Genomic DNA, 14,779 nt, shown 5'->3' on the forward strand with positions numbered 1-14,779 from the left:
CCCAGACTATTAATGAGCAGTCACGCATCAATTTTCCTGTATTGCTCTGTTTAGAAACACTACAGACGCTGTTATTATCATCGGTGGCGATTTTCAGCGGGAGCTTGAATGTGGAGTGTGCGGTTCGGCCTCCTTCCAAAAGCGTAGCGGCATTGCCGGATGACGCAACAGCTAACGCAATTTTTCCGATAGATCTCACTTTTTTTAAAAGCAGATTGATTAAAAATGTTTTTTCTGTACCTCCTGGGGCATCAAGGAAAAACAATTTCCCTTCATTGTTATCAATTGTTGATAGTAATGCAGTGAATACTTTTTTCTGATCGATGTTTAATCGTGGCTCATCTTGAGCTATATTTTGTAAAAGTCTCGTTTGATGAATCAGAATATCACTGGTCATATTTTCTTAAAATTTATTCCATAGATTAACAGAATCAGTTACTTGACAAAACACTACTATGACGGCAAATAAATATCTTAATGATGTAGCTGAACTACAGACAGCTGCTTCTGATAATGTGTTTTCCCAGTGAGAATCGTCTTCCAAGAGCCCCATAGCTTTGCATGCTGCTTGATAAGTATTGTAAACAACACCTTGTACAGTTCTTATGTGTGCAAAGGATGTCGGGCCTTTTACAATATGCAGTAACATTCTCAGATAAAGCGTAAGTTTTATTCTCAGTAAAAGCATTCGCTGTTGTTGGGATGAACCACGTAGACTCTGCCAAGAGCATCCGTTTTTTTTACTCCGGGGAAACCATCAACCGCAGTACCTTGTTTTCGCCGTTGAAAAGTTTTAGAACTCTGGTTCCATGTATAGTAACCTGGAACTCTGTCATATGTCAGTGTTTTCGCGAAATCATCTTGAGCACATAACTTGAACAATGCTGTCAATGTTGTATCCCGCGGGTTATTAACAACTTCTTGTATATTGTTCTCTGTGAAATATACTCTTTGTCCATTTTCTAAATGAACTGCAAGAACTGCAAGGTGGACAATTGTGGGAGCCCGGTCGTGCACTTCGAATGATAATACAGCTTCAGAGCTGCAGATGTAATGTCCAGACTGATATTTTTCCACTTCATTTGGTGATTGTATGTTGAAAGTGGCTTGATCACTGCCTTTATTAATGTACTTAGTAACATATTGAATTGACTTTATTGAATTGCACAACTCTACGTTGATGTGGGCATCGAAAATTTTCAAAAGGAGCGGATTATAGGGAACGATCCATCGGTTATCAATATCATGGCTTCGGACGGTAGCATTTTGCCCACCCTGTTCTGGCGATCGTCGACGATATTTGGGATATCCGTCATCGCTAGTACTTGTTTGAGTTTGGAACGACTTCGGAAATTTTTTGCTGCATTTAGAATCTCGCATACATGGAGAATTCGGGTTTAAAGTCCCGCAAGGGCCGTGTACCATATGTTTCTTTACGATTTCGTACAGGATAGGATCTTCATCTTTATCCGGTAATTCAGCTGAAATAACCCTGTCAATTTGGTTTGGTCTAATTTTGTTCACTAACCACACCAACAGGTGTACATGTGGCAAGCCACGTTTCTGCCATTTTATTGTGTACATATGACAGCGCGGCGGACCGAATAGATGAGACTTGTTAATGAGGTGCAGGAGTTTCTGTACTTTTAAATGGAAGACTCTGTTAACTATATCGTATCTGTCTTGTGGAGTTAAATTGGTGTTAATATTTTCTTTGATTTCCGGTCAATTTGGGTTATATGTTGCAGTTATAAATAAATCAGTTTTGCCGTAATTTCTTACGTAAGTCATGGCGTCTTGCGATTTTTCGTGTAAATATCGAGGTCCACCTGTGAATGATGAAGGTAGTATAACCAACTGCCCAATGCCGTTGCGGTGTTCATTCGCATGTAAAGCATCCTGAAGATGAACGTAATTTTCAGCTCTCAATTTAGTTTGATTATTACGGATGTAGGCCAATCTCTCAGATTCAATTTTCGCATATTGATCTACCAAGTATTGGTTTGTTAACATTCCATATCTAAGCAAAGTATTGAAATTGTTACGTCTTGTCATTATACGGTAGCAATAGTAGTTCATACATGACACTGTTTTACGCAGAGGTGTACCACCGATTGGGTCAACTTGAGAAATATCAATGGCATAACCATTTTCTCCACGACATAGCATCAAAGGATATTGTAAGCTGTCATAAGATCTGTGTAACTCTGAAATTTTTTGCAAATTATCATCACGACTATCACGACTATGTAATACAATATCTCTTTTGTCAAATTGCTGTCCAGCTATCACCACTGCTACTTCACTCGTGGAAGGCGCATTGTATCGTCCTCTGTGTTCTCCAACAGGAACTTTATTTGCATGGATTACGACATTAAAGTCAGGAGTATCTGCTGGAACACTCTCAATCGCAGTTTTGAAAGACTGTATGTAGCAATTATGAGAATGTAACATATCTTGGAGAGATCTAATCAAATCTCTATCAATTGGCTGTGCAACACTTGTACACCGCGTAGATGCTTGTGTATCTGGATCTGCAATAAAATATATTTGCAGAAATTTGTGATCATCGGGTCGAAATGGTAGCAAACTCCTAGCTAAGTGGTACACTTGCGCATGAATTGCTTGGATTTCTGATGATCACCCGTAAGAAGAGAGTGAAGTGGTTCAGGTGGAGGGAGAACTTCTTCTAATTTGACTTTTCCTTGTAAGCAACACATGCCTTTCGATTCGTCCTTGAATTTCAATGCCAAGCAATGTTCACACACTACTAACATTGTACCTATTGATACTATACGATCGTCCTTGTAAGAAATCGAAGGATCGTAATTCATGGCAGAATTTTCTTTATTCACCCATGAATTAGTAACTCGTGCTGATGATTCTCTGGCTCTCTGTATTCGATGTCTTTCCCTATCTCGGCTGCGGTGAACCTCACGCTCTACTGAAGATTCTCTCTCTCTCTCTCAGCTCTATATCTATCCCGAAGCTGACTGAGGCGAGCCTCACGCTCTACTGAACATTCTCTGTCCCTCTGAACCGTATGCCTATCTCGATCCCGGCTGTGGCGAATCTCACGCTCTACTGAAGATTCTCTCTCTCTCTCAGCTCTATATCTAGTCCCGAGCCTGACTGAGGCGAGCCTCACGTTCCGTTGACGATTCTTCATCTCTTGCTGAACGTACTCTTCTGGCATTCACTGTACTACGACCTATGTTCGAACGACAACGTCTTCTAGACATGACTTTATAATTTCTGTACAAATTGAAATTTACTCAGTTCTATATGTATGATTACCTATGCACAAATTGCCATATTATTAGTATGTGCTGCATTAAAAAATATCTAAATTCTTACTATTTAGAAAAAAAAGATAATCAACAATCATAAAAAACAAAAGATACCTATTCTATTCAGTTCTTTTTTTTTACTGAAATACCTCAACTTAAACAACGATTTTAATTAAATCAAAAGTACTTAAAAAATAATTTGCTATTCGTGCGACTAATAACAAAAGATAATCAACAATCATCAACAACAAAAGATACCTATTCTATTAAATACTTTTTCTGAACTTACATATCTCACCTTAAATCACGATTTTTGAAAATAATTTCCCTAATATTAAATTGATCTAACTGTAAATTTTAATCAAGATCTTAATAGAAAATTTCAATCCATAAATTATGGTTTTATTTAATCTAATCTTACCTCACCTTATGTAGGTACTTATAATTACTAAAAGTGCGATTTAAAAATTAACCTTAGAATAGAATATAATTTATATTTTAAAACTACTATCATACAATTATTTATCGTAACTTACTTATAATTACTGATACGTTGTCGCGCTGAAAAGCACGTTTTTATAATAAACGCGTCCGATCGCTGCTAAATTCAAAGTGCTACAGGGAAAACCGCGGCCTCAGACGCGCTATTTATAGGCACGCTCTTGCCGCACCGGGCGGCCGGCCGGTACCGCCGCAAACGCTACGTCCCGCAATTTTTAAATCTGTAATATCTTCGAAAATATTCACTTAAATCATACGGTGTAAAAGGCCATATGGATCTATATTAAATGAACAATGCATTCAAGGTATTTAATTGGTTAAGGATTAATGCTGTATTGGTTAAAATCGCTTCGAAAATTAGCCATTATTTGTCGTAAAAAGTAAATGCCAAAAAAAAGTTATTGTGGGTTATCCATAAGAGATAGACATATACCATCACGGACTTTTCTGTAGACCTTTTCAATGTGTACAATACTTAGTACATTATTTTGATAAAACTCGTAGGGTTCAGCCTGCGTTTGCAATGTAAGCGGAAAAAATGTAATTATTTACGACATCACATTAGAAACCTCAAAAATAACAGTACTTCTCCACTATTTAATGGATGTTATTATACATATAAACCTTCCTCTTGAATCACTCTATCTATTAAAAAAAACCGCATCAAAATCCGTTGCGCAGTTTCAAAGATTTAAGCATACAAAGGGACATAGGGACAGAGAAAGCGACTTTGTTTTATACTATGTAGTGATATAAATACGTGAAGCACCCCACTTTGTTCTCCTTTTACCGCCAATTGCGTGGATGAAGAAGAATGAAATTTTGTACAGTTAAAGTTTAGATAGAGGAGAAGTGCAGAAAGTTAAAATTTTTGTGAAATATGCATTACAAATACCTTAAATTAGTAAAATAAAACATTGTGTGTAATGTTTATAATCTACAACCACACACATACGCAATTGCGCATTGGACGCGTGTATACACACGCGTTCCATTCATAATTCCTCTTGGAATGTTAAGTCTTTGGTCAAACTGAAATGAGATTAATATTTGATCATTTAATATATTCCTTTGCTTATAATTTATCCTATAATTTGTCTAATAGATATTTGTGCGTTATAAAATATTTATTTAGCCATTTCTTTAATTATGTATTAAAAGTTTTGCTTCACAACTAAAAATCAATAGATTATTATCTGTAGGAACCGCACGCGCACTGTCAAACGCAGTTGTCACAATCAAAAAGTATTCAGTGTTTTTTGTGCAGTTTTTATATAAAACTCGTCATAAGGTCTCTATATATAATAATGCATACGTATTGTGTGTATCTTTACCTCTACCAGCTTTCTTTACTTACCAGCCTCGAGGCTGCTCGTGAGCAAGGTCAGTTAATTCAGTGACAATTAATACGTGAATATTATAAAGGTATAAACAAAGCCTAAAAGATCAATTAAAATAATAATACATGGTTTTAGAAGTGCGTGCTGTGAACATTAACTTGGTATTTAACATCATAAAACTTTAATTTTAGTTTCGTAGCTTCTGTCAAAAGTTTTAAAATGACGGTTTAAAATTCAACGTTTTATCTACCGAAGTTACTTATTACAACGAAATAAATAACAATTGAATTTGGAAAAAAGTGGCTACTACATATCGAACTATATTTATTAGCTACTGGCTTAGATAAGGAACGTGAAAATCGCCATTTATATTACGTTCGATTGGGGAACAAGGTGTCGAAATTTTCAATTAATTCAACATTGAAAAAAAGAAATCACTTTAGAAGACCTCATTAATAAATTTAACAACTATGGACAGACAGACATGCATTTTTCATAAGAAAACAACGCGAACACGAAGATATAAACAACTATTACGAATCTAAAAAATCGCATTGTCAGCTTAAAATGTGATTTCGTTGAATTAAAAGAGTCATTGTTCCGTGATATTTTTATAGCAAATATGTGCTCGAGTAGCTCGCACATACGTCAAAGATTATTACAACGGTCATCGCGCAACAAAATACAGAGCACATAAATAAAAGCACTGAGTCATCGTCGTCATTGTCATCTTCTAATGAATATCAAATGATGAAGGAGGAGTAAAAAGGTGAAACAACACACAGTATAGAATAGAAAGGATGTGCATTTTCTAGCGAAGTCGGATGGGTAACCAATTTAGATGAGAACGAAATTGTGATAAATGGTCATATTTGCCTAATCCATATATAAATCGAATAAAAGTATTTTGAAGTCTGTCAGTTTTATTGAATTGGTCTTCGGTTAATGGTACAAAGCTTGCATCAGCATAATCAAGAAAAGGAAGAAGTAGATGTGTGCGAGCATTATTTAAAAGAAAATGTTGAAGGCAACGCAAAGATTTCAGAGCTGCAAACACTTTCGTGTTGATGTCATTCATATGGTGAGTCCAGCTAAGAATAGTATAACAAAAACCTTCCAGGTTTTTAACATGATCACAATAAGGGATGAAAATATTGTCAAACATGCATGGCAAGGAAGACCAGTTGACTTTTGATATTTCCGGCTGCCAATAATGAGGGCTTGAAATTTGCTAGATTTGACATTAAGACCTAAAGATTCTCTCCACTCAAGAAAGATATAGTGGTCGTTATTCATCCTTGCGATAGCCATAGCTGTCAAAATTATAATAAATTCTAATCAGATATTCATATTATATATTTGAAAAAATCAATGCTTTTTAAAATACAATATGATTTGACATTATTTTAATTTAATTTAGTTACTTCCAATTAATTATATTTTTTATATAATTATATAATTATATATTATATATTTAATTGATCTTTTAGGCTTTGTTTACACCTTTATAATATTCACGTATTAATTGTCACTGAATAAACTGACCTTGCTCACGAGCAGCCTTGAGGCTGGTAAGTAAAGAAAGCTGGTAGAGGTAAAGATACACACAATACGTATGCATTATTAGTTTTATATAAAAACTGCACAAAAAACACTGAAAACTCGAAATTGTTATTAAATCTTTTTGATTGTGACAACTGCGTTTGACAGTGCGCGTGCGGTTCCTACAGATAATAATCTATCGATTTTTAGTTGTGAAGCAAAACTTTTAATACATAATTAAAGAAATGGCAAAATAAATATATTATAACGCACAAATATTTATTAGACGAATTATAGGATAAATTATAAGCAAAAGAGTATATTATATTTATATAATTATATAAATTAGAGTAATAATATATATAACATATATAAATTAGAGAAAATCCCTCTTTTATGTTTGACATTCTTGACCATAATATTGCACTTTTTTTTTCCTAGATTATATTTCAATATTGTTCAAATTAACATTTAACTAATTTCAATTAAAATTATTATGGATACTAAGTACAATAAATTTCAAATTGTAACGTAGTTTTGGCGTACGTTACATGGTTGCTTTGCTTTAAAATAAATACTACAAATTTATTAAAATTATAACCTAAAAACATTAGTTGTCATGTGTCAATTGACTTTGACATGTGCAACTATAATTATGTTTATTCAACATTTGAAAAATACCGCTAAATTTGACGTCTCGTCATAATGCAATTTTTTATGCATTATGCATTTTCGAACTAATTTTAATTTATTATCTTTGAGATGCTCTTTTACATTTGTCTAAGACTTCACTTTCCTTGCGGTCATTGGGTCGTAATGGTGACCTAAATTAGTTTCTGCAGTTTTTGTAACTTTTATTTTTTTGTAAACTCATAATATTGTTTAAAAGTACTGTTTTCATGAACAATATTCCACATTTTGGTTAAATTAATTATAATTATCCTGGTAAACATCGTGGGCATAAAATTTTAATTGGATTCTTAATAAACCTACCCTTGGTTTCAGGAGTGGTTTATATTTCCATATATTGCCAATGTCTCTATTACCTATTTGCTCGTATATCATCATATATAACTTAAAGCCAAAAACCGACAATAATGTATCCAGCAATTTATTGATATAGCTATGTTTCGAGTAGACGGTGCTAGGAATGGAAGTTCCATTTGTTGAAACCGATATTGCTGTGCAATATCGAATGCATTCAATAGAAGGGTTGCGACACGCCAATGTTTTACCGCAGAGCGATGTCAAATGCTTATTTGAAAAGTAATCTTTTTTTTTAACAACAATGCTTGAACTGCATACGTGATTTGTTCTGCTTAAATATAATAAAACTGTTCCAAAATGTTCTATCCAAGATTTAAATAAAATAAACCCCATCAACTCAATTTGGTATAAATATTTTTACACAACAATCTGAAAAATTTTATACACTTACGAAACTCCAACTCCATTAATTTTCAGAATTTAAGTACAACATTTCATGTGTTTGGCTGAACACCAGATTTCGCCGCACAACACTTTTCGGAAGAGTATTCGAAAATTTATACCCGTGACTCTGCTATAAATTTTTAAATAACCCTAAGTAGGAAAGTTGAATTTATTGTATTACCAAAGTGTATCCGATTTATGTATGTATTTTATTTGTACTTACAAGAAAATTGTAAGTTATTAATTATTGTTATTAATAACATAATATTCTCTATATGCAAAGTCAACTATGTTTTAGGAAAGGTACTTTTATAAAATTTCACATGAATTATAAAATGACCAAAACGGTTTAAATTACTTTTTACATAATAGTACTAATTTATAGTTAATCGCGGGCTTAGTATTCTTGGAAAAATACTGCTGGAAGAAAAGGTTTTGGGCAAAATGTTACAACTTATATAATAGATGTTGTAATAATATAAACATTAACAATATAACGTCCGCCAGTAACTGTATATTAGACTATGTACATCTTATCCTTCTAATTCCAACACTCAATAAATTAGATATTATAAATGAGACTAGAGTTGAACAATAAATATGGACAGTATCTATACGTACCTCACCCATAGCTTAGTTTTATTTCCTCAGATCGTCGCATGGACAGCTCATCTGTTACCGACTTAACTTAGTGATGAATCTTTTTAAACTTTTTAACACTACCTACTTATTGTACCTCGTAGAAAAATTTTATAACTTTCTCAGATACCAGAGGGATGTTTGCAAAAGTTTTTCAAATGACATTAATCCTAGTAATTTCCTGACTTTAAAACTTTAACACTCTTTTTAGAAAGTTGAAAGTGCTTGCTCGGCGAATACAGTCTTTTAGGAAAACGATTTTGTCTTTAATACTCTCTATCACTTTGAAGTTTTTACGAGCTTGAATTAAATTGTAGAACTAATAAATACTTTTATTGAATAATTGAAAATATGAGTGATAATATAAACCTGATTTTACATAATATGAACCATGATTACAATACTCAGTAAAAAGAAGACTGTAATAGATAAAAAATATGTTAAAAGGTGTGTTTCTATTTGTGTGATTAAAATAATACTTTTGTATTCCTACTACACATTGCGTTGATCAAAAAATTTTTTAAATAAAATAAAAATAAATATAAAATACAAGAGAGCATCTAGTATGATGTCATTCTAAATGTGTGAGCACACAGGTGTACTCTCAATTCCCTAACAGTTTTTTTTTTAAATATTTCTATTAGTAATAGACATCTTCTTGTAACTTTTAATAGATTATATTCCACCGCTATTCTTTAACATAAAACATACTTTGTCAGTAGAATTATAAATTATTCGCAAAAGTTTTAATACCATTGTCGAACACAAAAACACAGTACAGGGCTTAGCTGGATTTTAGTTGCGAACAAACGGGTAATAGCGGTCTCCGAAATCCAATTTAGTTATATACCAAAATAACAGTCCTTACAATTTTTCCTTAACATTTCTTGTTTCCAAAGTTGGGAAAATTTGATTATTCTTATGATTATTGTACAGAAGACATTGTCCTCAGTAATTTACCATAATAATAACATGTTGACAGGATTTTTTCTGATTTTCTGTTTTAAATTTAACCTTAAAAGCGAAATATTTAATAATAATAGAATATAGATGATATTTAGTTATAAGAAACAGATGAAATAGTATTAAACGAAGAAGTTTTAAGATGGCTTAAAATGCTTTTTGTGTCTAAATTATAAAGAGTGATCATACATATATGCTGTATTGTCAGGTGTTCCTCCTCCACAATCATCAGGCTAACCCATTAAATTCACAAATGCTTAAAAAATGCGATTGTTATGAGTTCAGAATAACACATGCCGATGCTTCACTAAGTAGATTATGCAAAAATAAAATTACGGTTCATATTTATAGCTAATAAAATAAATAAATAAATAGTCTAAATCATTATAAAAACCTGTATTAAATTAAAGTACGAGCTAGGAAAGTAAGGTTTTAATCTAGACTACGCTGTAGTGTTACAAAAGAGAATTAAAATATATTTATGAAAACATTTATACTAGCCAATAGATAGTTGTTAATGCAAAGCAGATGGCACGGCTTTACTTCGTGGTTTGAATTTACCATCTTTCTTTTTAAAGAGAAGACCCCTTTGCTTATTAGCGGAACATTTATGGAAAGTTAATTTTATGTACAAAATTGGTAACAGAATATCCTGAATTATGCATTAAAAATTGCAGTAATATTTTACGGGGACAACGAAGGTTCTGGCAGACGTTTTGTAATTAGCTCCCTGAATCAACTCGCGTTACTTTGAATGTTTTAATTGGTTATTTAATGTAGCGGTTTACTTGATACTGCTAATAAATCTGTATCATTTTAAGTATAATATAGCCATGTAAGGTAAGGCGAGTATTTGAGGGTGGTTCAAAGTTTATTTAACTTTTGATAAAAAGAACAAAAACGTACATATTTAGAACATAAACAATAAACACATTTATTGAAATTTTGTATATAAAATATTTATTTACAAATATTATTTGTCTCAATCCAGGTCTAGGGACATTAACTGTTGGTGTTTCTTGAGCAAGAAGTAGTCATACGATTTCGGGCACTTGGACTTATAGTACCTTGTAATTGAGTATTACAAGTAGTAATCATTTTAATTTGATCAACATGCCTTTTCATATGTGAACCCACCTATAACATTATATCGAATTGAGTTTTAGTACTGCATTTAATAAATTTGGAGTAGAGTAAAATGAATTTGATGATAGCAAACATTTGAAGTAATGACGACTAATTAGTAAAAGATAGTCTGCTACTCTTGGGTCTTCAAAATATCCAATATCGTAGTTTCTATGTTGTACTTATCTTCTTACTGTCTTGTCTTCCATGTACCCTCCTAGCTTTACAGGTATCTCAGTAATGCGGTTGCTTTTGTTTCACTTGACTGTAATGTTGAATCCGTGAACCTCACCTATATTTTATTTACTTAAATTAATAACGAAATTTATACATGTTACAAACATAACTGCTTCATTTACGGCTTTTATAGTTTATATTACGTAGCATCTCAAATACTATTTTTATATGATACATTCTCCAAATATGTTACACTAGAGTATAATCGCAGAGTGTCAGAGAGATTTGTGTTGCGAAAACTAAGACTTTAGTGACCACAAAATGCCGGAAGCCTTTTGAGCCACAGTTTTGTTTAGTTAGTATATTGAGGCCACATTTTAGTGTGAATTATTCTCTGGAAGCGTTTAGTGTGAAACAACTAATGGGACTTTTTAAACTCAAATTATGTGCAGATAATTTAAAAGTATTGTTATTATTACAGTATATTAAATTAATGTTTATTTACATTTTATTTAATCATATTTATGAGGTGAGATGGCCCAGTGAACTGAAATACGGGTTTTCAATTCGGATGAGTACAACTCATTGAGAACATCATGAAAAAAATTTGCAAGGAAACCCTTACGTATTAAATGAAAGCTGTGAAGCCCTTCTTTTTATCTCACTAAAGAGTAGTACAGAAATAGTAAGGTATATTTCGCGTATGTTACCATATTTAAATAGCTTTAGTGGCCTAATGATTTACTTATGACACTCCTGCCTAATTTAGACCACGGCAGATATTTAAAAGTAAAACTAGCCAACTTTGAAGTACATATTATTGTTAAGTGTATGCACAAACACAAGTACTCTTATATTTGTACAAATTATTCAGGTATAAGACCAAGGGATTTACATGATTTCCAAGACATAAGAGTATAAACAATATCAATTTCCAACCTCTAGGCTGTTATTGAGAAATTTCTTTTAAAATAAATCCAATATGTTTTAATGACTTGACTCGGAAATTTAAACCAGAACCTGTGAATCTGCCATATAAGATAGTTCCTAGATAATAAGATAGATCAACAAGTCAGTATATATTGAATATAGTGGTTTGGTTATGGTTGCGGTATAGTTTATGTAATAACATTACCTCTACAGTTGGCTTCTCTTTGAAATTCGCTGCCGAGGCCGCAAGTTGGTCAGGCGTACATTATTTATTATAATTATTAAATGAGTTAAACTGTTTTGTGCTTTGAGGAGTTCATAAGCATTTATAAGCATGTATGACGTAATCCTCCAAACCTAGTTATATATAACAATAAAAATATAATTATAATTTTATCACCTGATCTAATTGACTTATTATAAAAAGTGTATTTGTAAGTAATTATTATATTTCGTAATAATAAAAATTCAATAAATATAACATCAAAACAAATTAATGTGTAAAATGTTTAGATAAAAATATGTTTATATCTCAAAAAAGAGGATAAATCAATATTAAAATACTATTTATACTGTTTGTTAATTTTAAAAAATATAAGTTTTTATAGCTGACAAGATTCATAAGGACCAGTGGCTAGAACACAAGAATCTTAACTGACGGCTTCGGTTTTAAGCACTAGCAAGTACCAGTGAGATTTTATCTTCTTAATTTGTTGTATACTTATTACAAAATAAAGGTTGTTAAACAAAATTATGACAGATTCAGGAAATTGCTTCTAATCAAATTATTGTTCAAAGTTAAAAGTTACAATCGATCTGCATAAAACATACACACACTATTAGTACATGAGAAAAAAGCAAAAAGAAGTGCCATGATTATATCGACAAAAAAAAAATAACAAGAAAAAGTAAAGACAAGTTAACCAATATTAAAACAATATTTAATTACCAATTTTTTTCAACTAAACATTCTTTTTCACCACGTTCAACCGTAAAATAAATCTTGCTGCACTTACTTCAAGTAACATTATATATGCAGAGAGCATGAAATAAACCGAACGGCGCCGTCTACAATCTCCGTATCAGTGATTTATGAATTTCATTCCACTTGAAACAACTGCTTTCTTTGGGTTTTTCTTTTTCAACTAAATGGGGGTAACGAGCATCTTGCTGTAATAATGAAACGCCGGGGAATTACAGACTGCATAGAGAATGGCCACGGAAAATTGAAACCGCAAAGTTTTTCATCTAGAAAATATCTTAAGCTGGTATTTCCTACCGTTTTATGACCAAGATAAAAATTCCCCTTAAGAATTTTATTATCCTTAATATTTTAAATCACACTTTTGAAACGTTTTGCGCCAGTTCCGCTGAACTTTAAGTTTATATGTTTCTAGTAAGATTTTATCCTTGTAACTGATTCAAATTTCCATTATTCAATACTATTATTATTATTATTTCATATTATTATTATTATACTATTTTCATATTATTGTAGTATTATACTCAAAGAAAGATGAGGGTATCTGATGATTTTTGCTTCGAGTTTCTCGAGGTATTTTCTAAACAACAAATTTTGTTAATATTTATTCTAACTTTGAAGGTATTTTTAACTTTTTAAATAATAAGGTTCCATTACATTTCAAAGATAAGTAAGTTTATTCACAAAACGTTTTTTGTATAGTTTATTTTTGGGATATAAAATTAGTCAATTTTTAACACAACTTTCAATTTCCTACATACGGTCAAGACAGCATTATCGCATAGTGTCAAAAATTTATTTTCTTCTGAATAGCTTTACTGATTTAACAGGCATACAGTTTGATTATAATTTTCGCAACAAGCTTGTAATATTAACCCTTCAAAGGCTCATTCCTGACACAGTCTGGAATGAATACGATATAACGAAGCAGTGATTTTATCTCTGTCAGCAATATTGTCGTGAATTATGTGCTATCTGCAACGCACATTATCCGCACTCTCGATCGGTAGTCACTCAATGAATGTCCTTCACATCCCTTGGTAGTTCATCATTTTAAGCCACAGAGTAAATATAGACAGATCTCAGGCTCATATTAAATTAAAAAGTTGTCTATATAGTATCGAAACTTTTTCATCATTCAAATATTTCATTTTCAATCATATTAGCTTTAACATTATATATGTTAAATAAAACTAGCTAACTAAAACAGCTAATTTGAGTTGGTGTCATCAGCTCATATAACCAATATCAGTCTGTTACTTTTATAAACATACTCGATATGCACAAAAATTAACACGAATGTACATACCCACGCACACACATAAAAAATAGATATATTTAAATTTCATGCACATTAAAATATAGAAAGGATTATTTGAATTTAGAAAAAAGAAATGAACGGGTACTTTTATCTAAAACTCTATTGTCGATTGTGCACTTTATTCCCGTAAAGCTCGTTATCAGCACGGTCGATTGCAAGTCAATATACGTGAAACGTTTCTCACTACTCTCGTAAGTAATCATTTACAACATTTTTTTTAGCAGTCATTTTTTATTTATTTAAAATACAATTTTATAAATAGGTATAATGAACGACCTGATGATAAATGGTCACCATTGCACATTGACACTGTAAGAGATAATAACAATCCCATACATCGTCAATGCGCCGTCAAAGTTATATTGGCAATCACCCTTCTAACCGAACGCAACAACTACGAAGCATTGCTTGGCGGTACAATAAGTGACGAGTGGGTGGTAACTGTGGTACTGGTGGTAGAGCTTTTTTACTGGTGGTATAGCTTTGTGAAAACTCGTCTGGGTAAGTACCATCCACTCATCAGATATTCTACCGCAAA

General features: G+C 32.1%; 1 protein-coding gene and 1 long non-coding RNA gene across 2 annotated transcripts; both read right to left on the reverse strand.

The window, feature by feature from the left end:
* Positions 1-675: 675 nt before the first annotated feature.
* Positions 676-3,196, reverse strand: LOC126772950 (uncharacterized). Its single transcript, XM_050493558.1, has 3 exons — positions 3,010-3,196; positions 1,830-2,534; positions 676-1,712 (listed from the first exon to the last, which is right to left on the reverse strand). The coding sequence occupies exons 1-3, from the start codon at positions 3,194-3,196 to the stop codon at positions 676-678; spliced, it is 1,929 nt and encodes a 642-aa protein (XP_050349515.1).
* A 7,496-nt stretch (positions 3,197-10,692) lies between these two features.
* Positions 10,693-14,371, reverse strand: LOC126772896 (uncharacterized). Its single transcript, XR_007669702.1, has 3 exons — positions 12,955-14,371; positions 12,144-12,295; positions 10,693-11,123 (listed from the first exon to the last, which is right to left on the reverse strand). It is a non-coding gene; the product is annotated as an uncharacterized LOC126772896 (long non-coding RNA).
* Between the last annotated feature and the right edge of the window lie 408 nt (positions 14,372-14,779).

Source organism: Nymphalis io, chromosome 13 (genome assembly GCF_905147045.1).
Source record: "Nymphalis io chromosome 13, ilAglIoxx1.1, whole genome shotgun sequence".
Lineage (NCBI taxonomy): Eukaryota > Metazoa > Arthropoda > Insecta > Lepidoptera > Nymphalidae > Nymphalis > Nymphalis io.